Raw genomic sequence first — 17,922 nt, 5'->3', positions numbered from 1 at the left:
AAGCATCATCATAATTGTTCAATAATGCTCTCTTGTGTTGATTCAAAGAAAAACTTCAGGAGATTGAGAAAAGTCCTTCAGAATTTTACTGAAGTCTCTACATAGGCAACAAAATGCTGCTGATCAACTATTGTTTTGAGTGGGTATATGGATAAGCTATTATCTAATTCAGAATATTTTTCTTTTGTAGGTTGTTGATAATTTGCATTATATTTAAGTATGGCATATACCTTAGGGATGTAGAAGAAGGAAGGGCTTTAGAAATTAGTCCACTCCTGTGCTTTCATTTTACAGGTGGAGGAAACTGATGCTTAAAATAGGGAAGTAATTTATCTGAGGGCACACAGTTGTTGGGGCTAGAGCTAGCACCGGAACCAGCATATTTTGTGTTCATGTGCAGAACATTTCCTGTGGTACTATGCTGGTGACAAAGAAGGAATGACTTGACTCATTGTGTCCTCTTGAAAGCTTTAATAATCCACCTGTGAGGCTTAAACTGGTAACATAAACTTGAAGAGTATGTAATTCTGGGAAGTATGAATTTCATAATGTGTTTTCCTCTTTTTAGAACAACAATTTGTAATCTTTATACAATGCCACGAATTGGAGAACCTGTCTGGCTTACAATGATGTCGGGGACTCCAGAAAAGAACCAGCTTTGCCATCGTTTCATGAAGGAGTTCACTTTTCTAATGGAAAATGCTTCCAAAAATCAGTATGGCTTTCTCTCTTTATAGCTTAGATATTATGTACTATAACTTGATATCTAGATTTTGATCAAACCCAGTTACAAAAGCAAAGTAATTAACTTTTTTGGGAATTATTTCTTACTATTAATAACCAAAATAGAATTAAAAAATGTAAATAAGAGATAGGATATGGATGAAAGCCACAGAAAAAAGTAAAATGAATGAAATGAATGAGAAACAGTAAAAAGATCTTTAATTATGTGTTAAATTAGAATTCCTGACAACTTACAGAACTCTCTGAGGCTTCCCATTTTTTGGTGAATTGCATTCACTTATGCAGTTTCATTCTAGAGAAAATAAGTAAAAAAAAGAAAAAGAAGTGGTGCCAGGATTCCAGTGATACATATTTAATGTGATATTTTATCATACTATTTGCTTGTAACCGTTCATCAAATTCCTAGAATCCAAATGAGTAATTTAGAGGTTTTATTCTTTTTAAATAGACAAAGGTGCTTAATACTTTACTTCGTTTTCCCATTCAGTAGTTTGGAAATGTATAGACCTGTTGCTTAATTAATTTTGCAGATTAAACACTGAAAAGAAACCAGTTTTTCAAGTAAAATGGCATTTTTTGCTTTGTAATTAAGATCAGATACAGCTCTGTGTGAATACTGTTTTTATTTTAAGGATTTTTTTTTTTAATTCCTACCCAACCAAAAACTGCATTTTCATTTTCATCCAGGTGATATGCCTGTCTTTTCTTCTTTCCTCTCCTTTTTTTATGCTGTTTGGCTACATGAGAGTAGGTACTGTCTCTGCTTTATTCTGTTGCTGCGTTTTGTATTAGGTTTAATGAAAGCAGAGTGGAGTCTGATAGGATGTATTTTGTTTTCAGATTCTTGCCAGCACTCATTACTGCAGTTCTGACCAATCATCTTGCCTGGGTTCCAACGGTCATGCCAAATGGACAACCACCTATAAAAATATTTTTAGAAAAACATTCCTCTCAGAGTGTGGACATGTTGGCAAAAACTCATCCATATAACCCACTTTGGGCACAACTAGGTATGTAATCTGAAAACCCTTATTATGCATAACACTTATACTTTTGTGTAGCTGTCTGGAGTTATTTTATAGCAAAAACAAAAATTAAGAAATAAGATGTTCTTTTTTATTCCCCCCATTCTATTTTTTCCCCAATTTTTAAATTTTATTTTATTTTTATTATGTTACCTTACTATACAGCACATTAGTTTTTGATGTAATGTCCCATGATTCACTGTTTGTATATAACACTCAGTGCTCTATGCAGTCCTCCCTCTTTAATACCCCATCACCAGGCTCACCCATCCTCCCAATCCTCTCCCTTCTAAAACCCTCAGTTGTTTCCTGGAGTCTATAGCCTCTCAAGTTTTGTCTCCCCGTCTGACTCCCCACCCCCCATTTTTCCCTTCCTTCTCTTAATGTCCCCTTGACCAGAAAGGACTTCCATTCTTATATTGCCCAGGTCTTTGTGTATGGTGTAAGCAAGTGGTCGAGTTTCATTCTTCTGTATATAGCTTCATTCTTCTGTTTATATATGCAGTTTTCCCAGCACCATTTTTAAAGAGCCTGTCTTTTTCCCACTGGATATTTTTTCCTGCTTCGTTGAAGATTATTTGACCGTAGAGTTGAAGGTCCATATCTGGGCTCTCTACTCTCTGTTCCATTGGTCTATGTGTCTGGTTTTGTGCCAGGACCATACTGTCTTGGTGATCACGGCTTTGTAATATAGCTTGAAATCAGGCAGCATGATGCCCCCAGCCTTGTTTTTATTTATTAACATTTCCATGGCTATTTGGGGTCTTTTCTGGTTCCATACAGATTTTGGGATTCTTTGTTCCATCACTTTGAAAAATGCTGTTGGTATTTTGATTGGATGGTGTAGTATAGATAAAGTATAGATAGTATGTATAGATAGTATAGATAAAGTATAGATTGCTGTGGGTAGCATAGACATTTTAACAATGTTTATTCTTTCAGTCCATGACCATGGAATGTTTTTCCATCTTTTTGTGTCTTGTTCAGCTTTCATGAGTGTTTTGTAGTTCCTAGAAATAGAACCTTTACGTCTTTGGTTAGGTTTATTTCAAGGTATCTTACGGTTTTGGTACTATTGTAAATGGAATTGATTCTGTAATTTCTTTTTCTCCAGTTACATTGTTAGTGTATAAGAAAGCAACTGATTTCTGTTCTTTGATTTTGTATCCTGCTACATTACTTAATTGCTGTATAAGTTCTAGTAATTTGGGGATGGAATCTTTTCGTTTTTGCACATAAAGTATGTCATCTCTGAAGAGAGAGTTTTACTTCTTCTTTGCCAGTGTGAATACCTTTTATTTATTCTTGTTGTCTCATTGCTGCTACTAGTACTTCTAGTACTATGTTGAACAGTAATGGCAAGAGTGGACATTCCTGTCGTGTTCCTGATCTCAATGGAAGGGCTCCCAGCTTTTCCCCACTGAGAATGATATTCACTGTGAGTTTTTCATAAATGGATTTTATGAAACTGAATCCCTATACTCTAAGGTTTTAATCAGGAAAAGGTGCTGTATTTTGTCAGATGTTTTTTCTGCATCAGTTGAGAGAACCATGTGGTTCTTGTCTCTTCTCTTATTTATATGTTCTGCCCCATTGATTGATTTGTGAATGTTGACTCACCCTTGCATCCCAGGGATAAATCTCACCTGGTCATGTTGGATAATTCTTTTAATGCACTTTTGGATTCTGTTAGCTAGTACCTTGTTGAGAATTTTGGCATCCATATTCATCAGGGGTATTGGTTTGAAATTCTCCTTTTTGATGGGGTCTTTGCCTGATTTTGGGATCAAGGTAAAGCTCGCCTCATAGAGCGAGTCTGAAAGTTTTCCTTCTGTTTCTATTTTTTAAACAGCTTCAGGAGAATAGGTATTATTTCTCCTTTGAATGTTTGTAGAATTCCCCAGGGAATCCAAGAGGCCCTGGACTCCTTGTTTTCTGGGAGGTTTTTGATCACTGCTTCAATGTCGTTACTGGTTATGGGTCTATTCAGGTTGTCAGTTTCTTCCTGTTTCAGTCTTGGTAGTTTATAGGTTTCTAGGAATGCATTCATTTCTTCCAGGTTGCTTAATTTATTGTCATATAGTTGTTCATAATAATTTCTGATCATTGTACTTATTTCCTTGGTGTTAGTCGTGCTTTCTCCCCTTTCATTCATAATTTTATTAATTTGGGCCCTTTCTCTTTTCTTTTGAATAAGTCTGGCCAGTAGTTTATCCATCTTATTAATTCAGAGAACCAGCTTCTAGTTTTCTTAATGTGTTCTACTGTATTTCTGATTTCTAATTCATTGATCTCTGTTCTAATCTTAATTATTTTCCTTCTTGTGCATGGGTTAGGTTTAATTTGTTGTTGATTTCCAGATCTTCCAGGTGTAAAGATAATTTGTGTATTCAGGATTTTTCTATTTTTTTTTTGAGTGAGGTTTGGAGTGCTATGTATTTCCCCCTTAAGACTGCCTTTGCCATATCCCATAGGTTTTGGATTGATGTGTCTTCATTCTCTTTGGTTCCCATGAATTGCTTAAGTTCTTTGATTTCCTGATTGACCTAAACATTCTTGAGGAGGATGGTCTTTAGCTTCCAAGTGTTTGAATTTCTTCCAAACTTTTTCTTGTGATTGAGTTCCAGTTTCAAAGCACTGTGGTCGGAGAATATGCAAGCAGTAATCTCAATCTTTTGGTATTGGTTGAGACCTGACTTGTGACCCAGTATGTGGTCTTTCTGAAGAAAGTTCCATGCACGCTCAAGAAGAATGAGTATTCTGTTGTTTTAGGGTGGAATGTTCTGTATATATCTTTGAGGTCCATCTGGTCCAGTGTGTCATTCAAAGCTCTTGTTTCTTTGTTGATTTTCTGCTTAGATGATCTGTTTATTGCTGAGAATGCAGTGTTGAGGTCTCCTACTATGAATGTATTATCAATATGCCTCTTTATTGTGGTTAACAGTTGACTTATGTTGTTGGCTGCTTTCCTGTTGGGGGCATAGATAATTGTAATTGTTTGACCCTTTAAGAATAATACAATGTCCTTCTGTGTCTCTAACTACAGTCTTTAGCTTAAAATCTAATTTGTCTGATATGAGAATTGCTACCTTGGCTTTCTTTTGAGGTCCATTGGCATGAAAGATAGAGTTCTCCATCCCTTCACTTTCAGTCTGGATGTATCTTTAGGTTCAAAATGAGTCTCTTGTAGACCACATATGTACGGGTCCTGTCTTTTTATCTAGTCTGCAACCCTGTGCCATTTTATGGGAGCGTTTAGGCCATTCACGTTGGGAGTGCTTATTGAAAGACAGGATTTTATTGTTACCACGTTGCCTGTGAAGTCCTTGTTTCTATAGATTGTCTCTGTATATTTCTTTCTGTATCTCTCTTGGGGACTTTCTCCTTTTATAGAATCCTCCCTCCCTTTAATGTTTCTTGCAGGGCAGGTTTAGTGGTCCCTATTCTTTTCAGTCTTTGCTGGTCCTGGAAACTCCTCCTCTCTCCATCCTTTCTGAATGATAGCCTTGCTGGATAAGGAATTCTTGGCTGCCTATTCTTCTCATTTTGTACCCTGAATTTGCCTTGCCAGCCCTTTCTGATTTGCAAGGTTTTTGTGAACAGGTCTGACATTAGAGATCTGACTGATGTTTCTCCCTCTGTATTAAGGAATCTCTTCCTGCTAACTGCTCTTAAAATGGTTTCCTTGGTTCTGAGATTTGCGAGTTTTATTATTACACGTCTGGGCATTGGCCTGCTCCTCTTGATCTTGGGGGGTGTTCTCTCTGGACATGAATGCTTGTTTCATTCCCCATATTAGGGACATTCTTGGCTACAGTTTGGTCAGATATATCTCCTGGTCCTCTCTCTCTCTCCATCTCCCCCCCACCCTCTGCCAGGGATCTCAGTAATTCTGACATTGGAATGTTTCATGGCATCATTTATTTCTCTAATTCTGTTTTCATGGATTATAAGCTATTTGTTCCAGGTCTTCTCCTGATCCTCCTTTTTTCTCAGTTTGTCTTCTAGATCACTAATTCGTTCTTCTTCCTCATTTACCCTAACTGTTAGAGTATCTAGATTAGATTGTATCTCATTGATAGCATTTTTAAGTTCTGCCAGATCCACTCTCATTTCTGCCCTTAGCGAATCTATTTTTTGCCATTAATAGTTTTCTCCAGCCTGACTATTTTCTTTATAACTGCTACCCTGAAGTCTATTTCTGACATCTTGCTTAGATCATATAGATTAATAGATCATATCTGTTATATCTCCAGGAGAGGCCATTGCCCCTTGGACTTTTCTTTGTTGGGAGTTTCTCCTCCTAGTCATTCTGTTGAGTAGAGGGGATGTACAACCAAAACTATCAGCCACAGTCCAGGCAGGATGCACCCTCTTGACTGAGGATCCTCTGCCCCTATAGAGATCCAGACGTGTATAGTCTTACATGTCAGGCTGGTTTCATGGGTATTCAGAGTGGTTTGGTAGATTTCTAGCTGAAGTCAGGGGTCTGGTTGAAAAGGAGTTCCCATACTCCTCTGCCATCTTGGTGGAACACATCCTCCATTCTAAAGCACTTCTTCTTTCCTTGTCCTTTTCATGCCTGCTAAATTGTCTGATCTCCATCTTAAGTCTAACATCAATTTCTTCTAGCTACACAACTGCAGTGAGAGCTAGAGAAGCAGGATCATGACTGATTCACTCATAACCTCAGGTTCTTTTTTTTTTTTTTTTTTTTTTTTGTTTAAGATTTTATTTATTTGTCAGAGAGAGAGGAGAGCGAGCGAGCACAGGCAGACAGAATGGCAGGCAGAGGCAGAGGGAGAAGCAGGCTCCCCGCCAAGCAAGGAGCCCGATATGGGACTCGATCCCAGGACGCTGGGATCATGACCTGAGCCGAAGGCAGCGGCCTAACCAACTGAGCCACCCAGGCGTCCCATAACCTCAGGTTCTTTAGGGTGTTTTATGTTATGTACTTTGCCCAGAAAGAGTTAATCATGTTATCTATGATAGCTAGAATAAATTTGGTGAACTGAGAAGCAGTCATTGAGGTTTCTGTTTTCCACTTTTGCTTGTTTTTTTAAATAATTTTGGAAAATGTTTCCCTTAGTGCAAGGCCTTGTTAAATAAATGGGTAACTGGGTAAGAAGGGATAGTTGATGAGTTGACAGTCATTAGGAAGGCATTGTAGCATGGTGCTTAAAAGTGCAGGATATGAGTCAGACCACACGTGAGTCACAGTCTCTTTGTTTATAATTTGAGGATAATAATATATAGGACATACTTCATAAAGTGAAGACAATTAAATTAGAGAGTACCTGTAAAGTACTTAGAACAGTGTCTGGTAAACATGACTGCTGTTGCTCTTGCTCTTACTCTATTGCTATTAGGTCATAGGGGAGGAGTCCAATGAGAACATTTTGATGACTTGATAGAAACCTCTCTTAGGTTGTGCTGAGTGAGCTTGCCAGGGAGGTTGTCATGTAACTTATTCATGTAACTTCCCTCCCCTTCTCTTTCTTTCCTCTCTCTGTCCCTCATTTACTTTCTTCTAATTGAGGAATAATTGACACATACCAAACAAATATATATACACTTTTGTAAGTATTGATATTTATGTTAAAATATGAGTACCTCTGAAACAGTCACCAAAATCAAGATGATGAACTCACTCATTGTTTCCAAAAGTTTCCTCCTGCCCTTTTGTAACCCCTCCTTCCTGTTCTTCCCACTCTCCCTATTGACCTTCCAACCCCTCCCCATACCCAGGCAGCTACTGGTTTGTTTTCTATCACTATAGATTAGTTTGTATTTTCTAGATATAAATGGAATTATACAGTACATGCTTTTTTTTTTGGTCTGACTTTTTTATTCAACATAATTATTTTGAGATTTGCCTGTGTTGTTTGTAGTAATAATCAATGCCTTTATTTTGCTGGGTAGTATGCTATTGTATGGATATTAATTTAGTTTTTTTCAAATCAAGTAATTCAGTGATATTTTATTTATTTGGACATTTCAAATTTATTTTCAATTCTACAATCGTTTATTTAGTGCATAACATATATAAGGCACTATGCAAACAGCATTGGAGCATATAAAGATGAAATGCAGTTCTTGGCCTTAAGAAGTGAACAGTTTAAGGTGTTTGGGTGACTCAGTTAGTTAAGTGACGGCCTTTGGCCCAGGTCATGTTACTGGAGTCCCAGGATCAAGTCCTGGGTCGGGCATACTACTCAGTGGGAAGTCTGCTTCTCTCTCTGACCCTCCCCACTTCTTTCTCTCTCTCTCTCTCTCATTTTGTGTCTCAAATAAATAAAATCTTAAAAAAAAAAAACTGGACAGTTTAGGGGCTCTTGGGTGGCTCAGTAAGTTACATGTCTGCCTTTGGCTCAGGTCATGATCTCGGGGTCCTGGGATTGAGCCCCTCTTTGGGCTCGCTGCTCAGCGGGGCATCTGCTTCTCCCTCTCCTTCTGCCCCTCTCCCCCACATATGCATGCACGCATGCGCTCTCTCAAATAAATAAGCAAAATTTCAGAAAAAAAAGAAGTGGACAGTTTATTTTACTGAAGGTAATAAATATGAGGACAGTAATGATAAATCAAAGAGGAATTATAAGAGAAACAAAAAGTTCAGTGAAATTTCAGTTAGGGAAGCTTACTTTTGCACAAGGGAGGGTGCTTGGGTGGGAAGTTTTGGACTGGCAGAGAAACAGAGAATAGGGCAAGCAGAAAGCATGTCTAGGGTGTTAAGAGTGCTGAGTTGCTTCAGTGTTCAGTTTAAGTAGTCTGCTTTAAGTGGGACTTAGTGCGAATAATGATGAAAAGGTAACTATAAGAAGATAAACCTGGAAAAGTAAAGTTGAACTGGTCAGGAAATACTCACTTGTCATGTCAAAGCAGTTCAGTTTATTTGGTAATTCGTGAGAAACTTAGGAGTAGTTTCAAACAGTGGCATGATGGCATTAGAGCCAGTGCATTAATCAGAGGAGAAGAATTATCATAATACTGTCTATAGCACATATTTATCTGAGACCTATTTATGTCTGTTCCTTTAAAAAGCATAGGAGTTAGGCTTTAAAGTGTGTATACAGACAACTTGCTAAAATTGAATTAAATTTAAATTAATGACTTTGTATTCTCTATTTTTTTAAAAGATTTTATTTATTTGACAGAAGGAGAGAGAGAGATCACAAGAAGGCAGAGAGGCAGGCAGAGAGAGAGGAAGAAGTAGGCTCCCTGCTGAGTAGAGAGCCTGATGTGGGGCTCGATCTCAGGACCCTCCTGAGCCGAAGGCAGAGAACCCACTGAGTCACCCGGGCGGCCCAGTGTGTTCTCTATTTTTAAGTGTAATTTGGCATCTTCATTTAATTTGAGCTATAGCATAAATATAGAAATTACATAGACAACTCTTAGGTTCCTGTTGCCCTTTTCTTATGTAATGGCTGTTGGCATCTAGTATGGATTCAGAAGTGAAAATGAACCACATGGCTAAAAGTTGCCCTTTCTTTTTCTCTTGGTCAGGATAGGTCTCACTTTTCTTGTTCTTTCTGGTCTTTTCTGAGTACCTACTTCTCTGGGAAATAGAAGGGCTTTTAAAAACATGGGAACTAGTTTGGGGTCCTGGGTAGGGCAACAACAGTTAAGGTTCAGGATGTGATTTAATCAAGAAAGGTTAAGTGTGTGATATGACTACTCTGTTCCACATTTTACTCCCTTTTCTCTCCTCCCTCCCCATCCAGTAGATACTGTGCTTTCTCTTTTTCTGCATTAGGTGCAGTAACAGACTTCTTTTGCTCATAGTTTCTTAGGTAGTACTTCTCCCCCAGTGAAGAGCTCTGCATGAGGCCTGGCACCGAGAATATTCTTGGTCAGTGTGACTTTCATAGTTGACTCTTGGTTGGGTTTCAGAACCATAGGAGCTGCTTAAAGAGGAAATTAGAAAACCCCTCTATTCACCTTCCTCTTTGGTAAATACCATTTATCTCATCCCATGCTCCTGAATAGTCACTTACCTGTTAAAGAACTAAGAGTCAACCTGAACTAGCTCTCATACAGTAAGAGTAGGTATCTGATCATTGGAAATAGCCTGCTTGGCTATATGAGGAGAGGATATGTCCAGTAACTGATTTTTCCATTGCAGGGGACTTGTATGGCGCTATTGGTTCTCCTGTACGATTAGCGAGGACTGTGGTGGTTGGCAAACGACAAGACATGGTCCAGAGGCTGCTTTATTTTCTTACTTATTTTATAAGATGCTCTGAACTTCAAGAAACCCATCTTTTAGAAAATGGAGAAGATGAAGCCATTGTTATGCCAGGCACAGTAATTACCACCACTTTGGAGAAAGGTGAAATAGAAGAATCAGAGTATGTGCTTATCACAGTGCATAGAAACAAAAGCAGTTTGCTCGTTAAAGACCCAGAAGAGACAAGGACTCCTAACTGTAGCTGTAAATATTGCAGTCGTCCATTCCTTGGGCAAAATATAGAGAATGTTTCACAACAAGAGAGCGAAGATATTCAAAACAGCTCGAAGGAGCTGCTAGGAATTTCAGATGAGTGTCGAATGATTTCTCCCTCTGACTGCCAAGAAGAAAGTGCTGTTAATGTTAAACAGTTCAGAGATAAATTAAGAACTTGCCTTGACACTAAGTTAGAGACAGTTGTTTGCACAGGCTCTGCTCCAGTAGACAAATGCGCCTTGTCAAAATCAGGCTTAGAGCCAGCAGAGGAAACATGGCATAATGAGGAATTGCTGGGTTCAGGTAATCACACAGGCAAAGTGTTGAGATCCACAGGAATGGTTGTGGAAAAAAAACCTCCAGATAAGCTTGTGACTGCTGCATTTTCTTGTGAAGCATCACAGACAAAGGTTACCTTCTTGATTGGAGATTCTATGTCCCCTGACTCAGATACTGAACTCAGGAGTCAGGCAGTGGTGGATCAGATTACCAGGCACCACACCAAACCACTGAAGGAAGAAGGAGGGGCTGTTGATCAGGAGCATCCAGAAACTAAACAGATAACTAAGGACCAATCTGGCGAGTCTGATATACCAAACATGGTTTCTGGAGAGACTTGCAAACGTCCCTGTTGGAATCATTCAGATCCAGAAAGCATGAGCTTATTTGATGAATATTTTAATGATGATTCAATTGAAACCAGGACTATTGATGATATTATTGCAGTTAAAACAAGTACAGACAGTAAAGAACACTGCTGTATGTTAGAATTTTCGAAAGGATTGTGTACAAAAAGTAGCAAACAGAAGAGTGAATTTTGTAAATGTGTAGAAACAGTTCACCAGAGTTCATGTAAAACCTGCTTTCCTCAGCAGGACCAAAGAGATACACTCTCCATTCTTGTCCCCCATGGGGATAAAGAGAGTTCAGAGAAAAAAATTGCTGTAGGAACTGAATGGGACATTCCACGAAATGAAAGTTCAGATAGTGCTCTTGGGGATAGTGAAAGTGAAGATACAGCTCATGATATGACTAGACAAGTAAGCAGTTACTATGGAGGAGAGCAAGAAGATTGGGCAGAAGAAGATGAGATACCTTTTCCTGGGTAAGTAGGAAGTTTTAACCTATAATAGACCCTATGTAAATATGTATCATTCTTCTATTTAGATGAAGGTTGGTGTTAAGTAATATAAAACAAGACATAATTGTCCTGGAGAGATTTTCTTCTATTACCATGTGTTTTAGGGAAAGATTAAAGGCTAAGCCCCATAGTTACCCCAGAAAGGTTATGTGAAGTCATAAAAGCATATTTGTATGTGGGAGATACCTTACTGTTCAGGAGTTTTTAAGTAGCTTAGGAGTGAATTATGCCCCCAAATACGGACCTGCACTGAGCCTGGCAACTAGAGAGAGGTGATCACAGAGAAGGTGGAAAGTGGCTGTTAGAAATAAATTTGGCCAAGACTAAAAGGAAAGCAGGAAATGTATACTGTGGGTCAAGTATAGAAGGAGAAGATTCGTATTTTAGAAATGTTATATTCCATGCTTTGGGTTTGTGATACATTTAACTACTTTGTTTTGGATGATGGTTTTCATTCTCTGATTCTATTAAGAATGTATTATATACACAAAGGACACCATTCTGGATGTCTCTTTTGAACGATTTATACCCAGGTCATTACAGAGTTGTTCATTTACCACCTTTTCTGGATAGGAAGGAGTATTTTGTGGTCTCATTGATCACTCAGGCCAATTTCTACTTAAGGATGATTTTACTCTGAGTATAGTTTGTAGAAAACGATGGTACTAGAAGTGTGGACTAGGAAGAGTCCAAAAAGTTTTTTATTGATAAAATGTTTATTAATAATTGGATATGCCTTGTTTTGGGACCTTTCTTCCAGGTCAAAGTTAATTGAAGTGAGTGCTGTTCAGCCCAACATTGCCAACTTTGGGAGGTCTTTATTGGGTGGCTACTGCTCATCTTATGTGCCTGACTTTGTTCTTCAAGGAATTGGGAATGATGAGAGGCTCCGTCAGTGTCTGATATCCGATTTGTCTCATGCTGTGCAGGTGAGTTACCTTCACTGCTCTTGAATTTACTTAGAATGAACTTTGTTAACCGATAGAACTAGTTTACCTTACATTTTTGGTTATACTTCACTATGTAACACAATCATTGTTCTCTTAATCTGTTACTTTTGCACCTGTGTGTTTGTACCTATCACCATGAGAGCAAGTAGAGAGTTCCAGGAATCTACACAAATAGAAATATGAAATACAGAAAGTATTGGATGTATTCATATATGTTCATCATCAGATCAGTTATGATATCAAGAAAATTACAAATGCTTAAATGTGAATGCGGTTATTTTTTCATTTTCAGATTGTTCATTGCTTATATATACAATTGATTTTTGTATATTGATCTTACATTCTTCTACCTTGCTGAACTCTCTTTCCTTTTTTTTTTTTTTTCAAGATTTATTTCTTTTAAAGAAAGAGGGCGCGTTTAGGGGAGGGACAGAGGGAGAGGGAGACACAGTCTTAAGCAGGCTGTGCGTTGAGTGTGGAGCCTGTCATGGGGCTCAGTCTCATGACCCTGAGATCAGGACCTGAGCCAATACCAGGAGTTAGGTGTTTAACCCACTATACCATTCAGGTGCCCCAACCTTGCTGAACTCTTATTCTTATAGTTTTCTGTGTGGATTCCTTAGGTTTTTCTACATACACGTTCATGTCATTGATGAATAGACATTGTTGCATCTTCCTTTCCAGTCTGGATGCCTTTTGTCTTTCTTGCCTGATTATATGGGCTAGATCCTTCAGTACAGTGTTGCATAGAAGGACTAATAGTGGACATCCTTGTCTTCTAGGAGAAAGTATTGACTCTTTATTATTAAGTATATGTTAGCTGTGGAATTCTTACAGATGCCCTTTATCAAATGGAGAAAGTTTCTTTCTAGTCCTAGTTTCTTTGTTCCCTCCACCTTTAAATCATGAATGGATATGGCATTTTGTCTAATACTTTTTCTGTGCTTATTTGATAATGATCATTCGGTTTTTCTTTCTTAATCTGTTAATGTGAAAGATTACATTAGATGTGGTAGATTTTTTTTCTTTTAAAGATTTTATTTATTTATTTGACAGAGATCACAAGTAGGCAGAGAGGCAGACGGGGGTGGGGAGGGCAGGCTTCCTGCTGAGCAGAGAGCCCAATGCAGGGCTCGATCTCAGGACCCTGGGATCATGACCTAAGCCAGAGGCAGAGGCTTTAACCCATTGAGCAACCCAGGCACCCCGATGTGGTAGATTTTTTTAGACATTAACCAATTTGTATATTCTTAGAGAAAAAAATCCACCTGGTCATGGTATATAGTTCTTTTTATATGTTACTAGATATGATTTGCTAATATTTTAGTATGAATTTTAGAATTGTATTCATGAGGGATATTATGCATTTGTCATAACTTTTATGATGCATTTGTCTAACTTTAATATCAGAATAATACTTGCCTCATAGAATGAGATGGGGTGTGTTCCCTCCTCAATTTTCTGAAAGAGTTTCTGGAAGATTGGTACTGTTTTTTCTCCAAATGTTTAGTCCAGTTCATATGTGAAGTTATTTGGACCTGGGCTTTTTAAAATGAGAATATTTTATATTGCTGATTCAATTTCTTATTCTAGATCTATTCCAAGTTTTCATTTTTTCCTGAGTCAATTTTGGTAATTTTTGTCTTTCTAGGAATTAATTGCATTTAAGTGATTTATTTGTTGGAATAAAATGATTCATAGCATACATTTATAATCTTTTAATTTTTTTGAAAGATTTTATTTATTTGAGAGAGAGAGAGCAAGTGAGAGAGACAGGAACCTGCGAGAGCACAAGTAGCAGGGAGGGCCAGAGGGAGGAAGAGAAGCAGACTCCCCTTGAACAGGGAGCCCAATATGGGGCTCGATCCCAGGACTCCGGGATCATGACCTGAGCCGAAGGCAGACACTTAACTGACTGAGCCACCCAGGCACCGCATTTATAATCTTTTTAATTTCTGTAAGTTCATTGGTTATGTCCTCTCTTTCATCCCTGATTATTGTAATCTGTGCTTTTCCTTTTTTTCTGAAACCTCCTATAAGTGGAATATTCCAAAGAATATTCATGGCTTCGTTAATAGTTGTTTTTGTCCCATATGCATCAAAGATGAGTAGGCTGTGGCCAATGGGACAAATAGGCTTGCTTTTTTAAATTAGGTTTTATTGGAACATGACTACACCCATTTATTTACTTTGCAATTGTTTTCCTGCTTCAGGAGCAGAGCTAAGTCACTGACAGAGACTTCATAGCCTCTAGAGCCTAAATTTTCTCTCTGTGGCTCTTTTTTTTTTTTTTTTAAAGATTTTATTTATTTATTTGACAGATGGAGATCACAAGTAGGCAGAGGGGCAGGCAGAGAGAGAGGGGGAAGCAGGCTCCCTGCTGAGTAGAGAGCCTGATGCGGGGCTCGATCCCAGGACCCCGAGATCATGACCTGAGCCGAAGGCAGAGGCTTTAACCCACTGAGCCACCCAGGCGCCCCAGGAAAACAACTTTCATTTTCACTGATTTTCTCCATTTTTTTTTGGTCTTTTTTTTTTTTCTCATTAATTTCTATCCTCATCTTTATTATTTCTTCCCTTCTGTTTGCTGTGGATGTAGTTTTTTTTGTTGTTAAGGTGGAAGATTAGGTTATTAATTTGAAGTATTTTTTCTTTTCACATATAGGATTTAATTCTAAATTGTCCCCTAAGCACTGCTTTAACTGAAGCTCATAAATTTTAATCTTTTGTTTTCACTTTTATTCTCTTCAAAATATTTCCTTATTTTTCCTTGCCATTTCTTTGATGCATGGGTTATGTAAAAGTATGTTTTTGATCTCCAGATATTTGTGGAATTCTTCGATTTCCTTTTCTTGATTTCTAAATTAGTTCCATTGTGGTCAGAGAACAGACTTTGTATGATTTTAGTCCTTTTAAATCTAGTGAGTCTTGCTTTATGGCCCAGCATGTGGTGTATCCTAGAGAATAGTTGAAAAAAACAGTTGCCTTTTGGGACACCTAGGTGGCTCAGTCAAAGTGTCTGCCTTCAGCTCAAGTCATGATCTCAGGGTCCTGGGATCGAACTCCACATCGGGCTCACTGCCAAGCAGGGAGCCTGCTTCTTCCTCTCCCTTTGCGCGCCACTCCACCTGCTTGTGCTCTCTCTCTCTGTCAAATAAATAAATGAAATCTTTAAAAAAAAAATAGTCGCCTGTTGTTGGGCAAGGAATGTACTCTAGATGTCAGGTCAAGTTGGTTGATAGCCTTTAGGTTTCCCCTTTCTTGCTGATTTTTCCACAATCTTGCTGATTTTTCTGTGTAGTTACTGCATCATTTATTGAGCATGGAGTATTGAAGTCTCCAGCTTTTGTTGAATTTTCTCTTTCTTCAATTTCCATGTGTCATTCTAATAATTTTTAAAGCAAAATCTTCTCCTTTCCCCCTGTGAAAACATTAAAAAGGAATGGAGAGAGCCAACTAGGAAATCATAGGTGAGAAAATACGGCTCATTGAGGAAGCATTCCCTTAATTATTAGCCAGAAGTTTTTTTTTTTTTTTTTTTTTTTTTTTTTAAGATTTGTATGTATTAATTTATTTGAGAGAGAGCATGAGAGGGAGAAGCAGACACCCTGCTGAGCAGGGAGCCCAATGCAGGACTCAGTCCCAGGACTGTGGGAGAGTCACTTAACCAACTGAGCCAAAGGCAGAGTCGCTTAACCAACTGAGCCACCTGGGTGCCCACGAGAAAGGTTTAAATGCCCTATGTTTGTGGTAAATTATCTTAAGTTGTTAAGTTTGGTGTTTTATTGTATAGTTGGGAAATTCAGAAAAATCTAGATTAAAAACAGACTTTGGAAGGAAAGTTACCAAAACTCATGTTCTATTTTATATTTAAAAGCCATCTTGCTTAACTCTTTAACACCAGTTAGATAAATACTTACTGATATACTGTGTTCTGAACATGGTGCTGATAGTCCAAGGGATATATAGATGAAAAAGAAATAGCTTCTGATCAAAAGTTATTTACTTAGTAATGGAGGAAGTAAGGGACGTATGTATATGAGTAAGTGTAGTACAACATGTTAAAAAAAATGCCTGAGGAAGATATTAGTAAGTAATTTAATGCTTCACAGGAAAAAATTTGTATCAGTTAATGGTATTCTTCAGAGTGTAACAACCTTTTCTGTTGTTGTTTTTTTTCAGTTCTGTCCTCCCATTGTCTGACAGAGTACTCAGTATTTGTTGAAATACTTGGTTAGGAAATCTGATGTGGGTCCTTGTAATGCTCTTTGTGTCCTCTTGTCTTTCTTTCTGTTTGATATCAGTCATTCATTTTATTCATTTTTCTCTCCATCTATACCCATTAGCACACACTGTGCTTTTTTTTTTTTTTAAAGATTTTATTTATTTATTTGACAGAGATCACAAGTAGGCAGAGAGAAAGGGGGAAGCAGGCTCCCTGCTGAGCAGAGAGCCCAATGTGGGGCTCAATCCCCAGGACCCTGAGACCATGATCTGAGCTGAAGGCAGAGGCTTAACCCTCTGAGCCACCCAGGCACCCTCACACTCCCCCACACTGTGTTCTTCGATGTTGCTTCTGGAAGCCTGGAATTGGAAGGGGTGGCTGTTTCCTACTGAAGACAGAACATTTCAGTTTAAAGAGTTTTTAACCTTTGGAATAGGAGGAATAGTAACAATAATAAAAAGCATTTGGTTTTTATTATAGCCTTAATGTGTGCCAAGTACATAAATGTAATACTTAATTTTATGGCACTTATTACTATCATTTCTATATTTCAGATATACCACAGAGAGGTGTTTGAAGTTATATTAGATAGGGGATGGCAGAGCTAGAAACCAAGGCTGATCTGTCTGTTCTTTATCAATGCTCTTTAGCTTTAGTATATACAGAACACTGTCTCTAAAACAGATGAACAAAAGTAAATGTAAATATAATAGCAAAATTGGCATTAACAAAGCTTGCAAGATTTTCATATTAGTAGTCCTCCTTCTGTTGCCCTTGGAATCATTCCACTATGGTAAAAAGTAAGAGCTTTCTGTCTTCTGCCCTCTGTTTTTCTAACTGCATTTCTAGTCTTTCCCTCTTAAATTTTCATAAGATATTTTACTGTCAAAGCAGATCACAGAAAATTTTGAAGAAGTGAAAACTAAAATATCAAACTTAACACTAACAGGTTGGGTTTTTTATCATGCATTTTTCTCTGTTCATGTAAAAAGTTTATATTTAATGGTTTTAATTATTGTGTGCTCATAATTTATCACCATCACATCTAACATGAGAACTATTTTTTATGTGCCTACATGGAAAACCCCACAGGAGCCTCTCAATAGATAATTCATGAGGATAGTACTTCAAAAAAATACAATCTTATTCTTTTGAACTGTATTAGTATTTTTTTTCTTTTCTCCTCAGTTTCTAAGAAAGTAGCATTTTTCTTATTACCAAATTAAATATATATTTACTGTATAAAAGATTGAAATGTGTAGAAAGCTAAACACAAGTTTTCCCAACTCTACTATTTAGCCATCCTTTTTAAAAATTACTTAATAAATTAATTTTACTATTATGTTCAATCACTCAGCATATAGTAAATTATTTAGTTTTTGATGTTAGCCATT

General features: G+C 37.7%; 1 protein-coding gene across 5 annotated transcripts in view; it reads left to right on the top strand.

The window, feature by feature from the left end:
* Positions 1-17,922, top strand: part of FNIP1 (folliculin interacting protein 1) — a 153,758-nt gene that overhangs the window by 120,077 nt on the left and 15,759 nt on the right. For 4 of the 5 annotated variants that reach the window (XM_047729933.1, XM_047729934.1, XM_047729931.1 and 1 more), the window contains 4 exons: positions 569-715; positions 1,585-1,754; positions 9,892-11,317; positions 12,114-12,282. In XM_047729933.1, coding sequence (XP_047585889.1) covers positions 569-715; positions 1,585-1,754; positions 9,892-11,317; positions 12,114-12,282 — 1,912 coding nt within the window. Of the gene's footprint in view, positions 1-568; positions 716-1,584; positions 1,763-9,891; positions 11,318-12,113; positions 12,283-17,922 lie in introns of those variants that run through there. The other variant, XM_047729935.1, reaches the window with a different exon arrangement.

The sequence above is a fragment of the Lutra lutra genome, chromosome 5 (assembly GCF_902655055.1).
Source record: "Lutra lutra chromosome 5, mLutLut1.2, whole genome shotgun sequence".
Lineage (NCBI taxonomy): Eukaryota > Metazoa > Chordata > Mammalia > Carnivora > Mustelidae > Lutra > Lutra lutra.
Note: the sequence above shows the minus strand (reverse complement) of the source record. Positions and strands in the feature narration are given on the sequence as shown.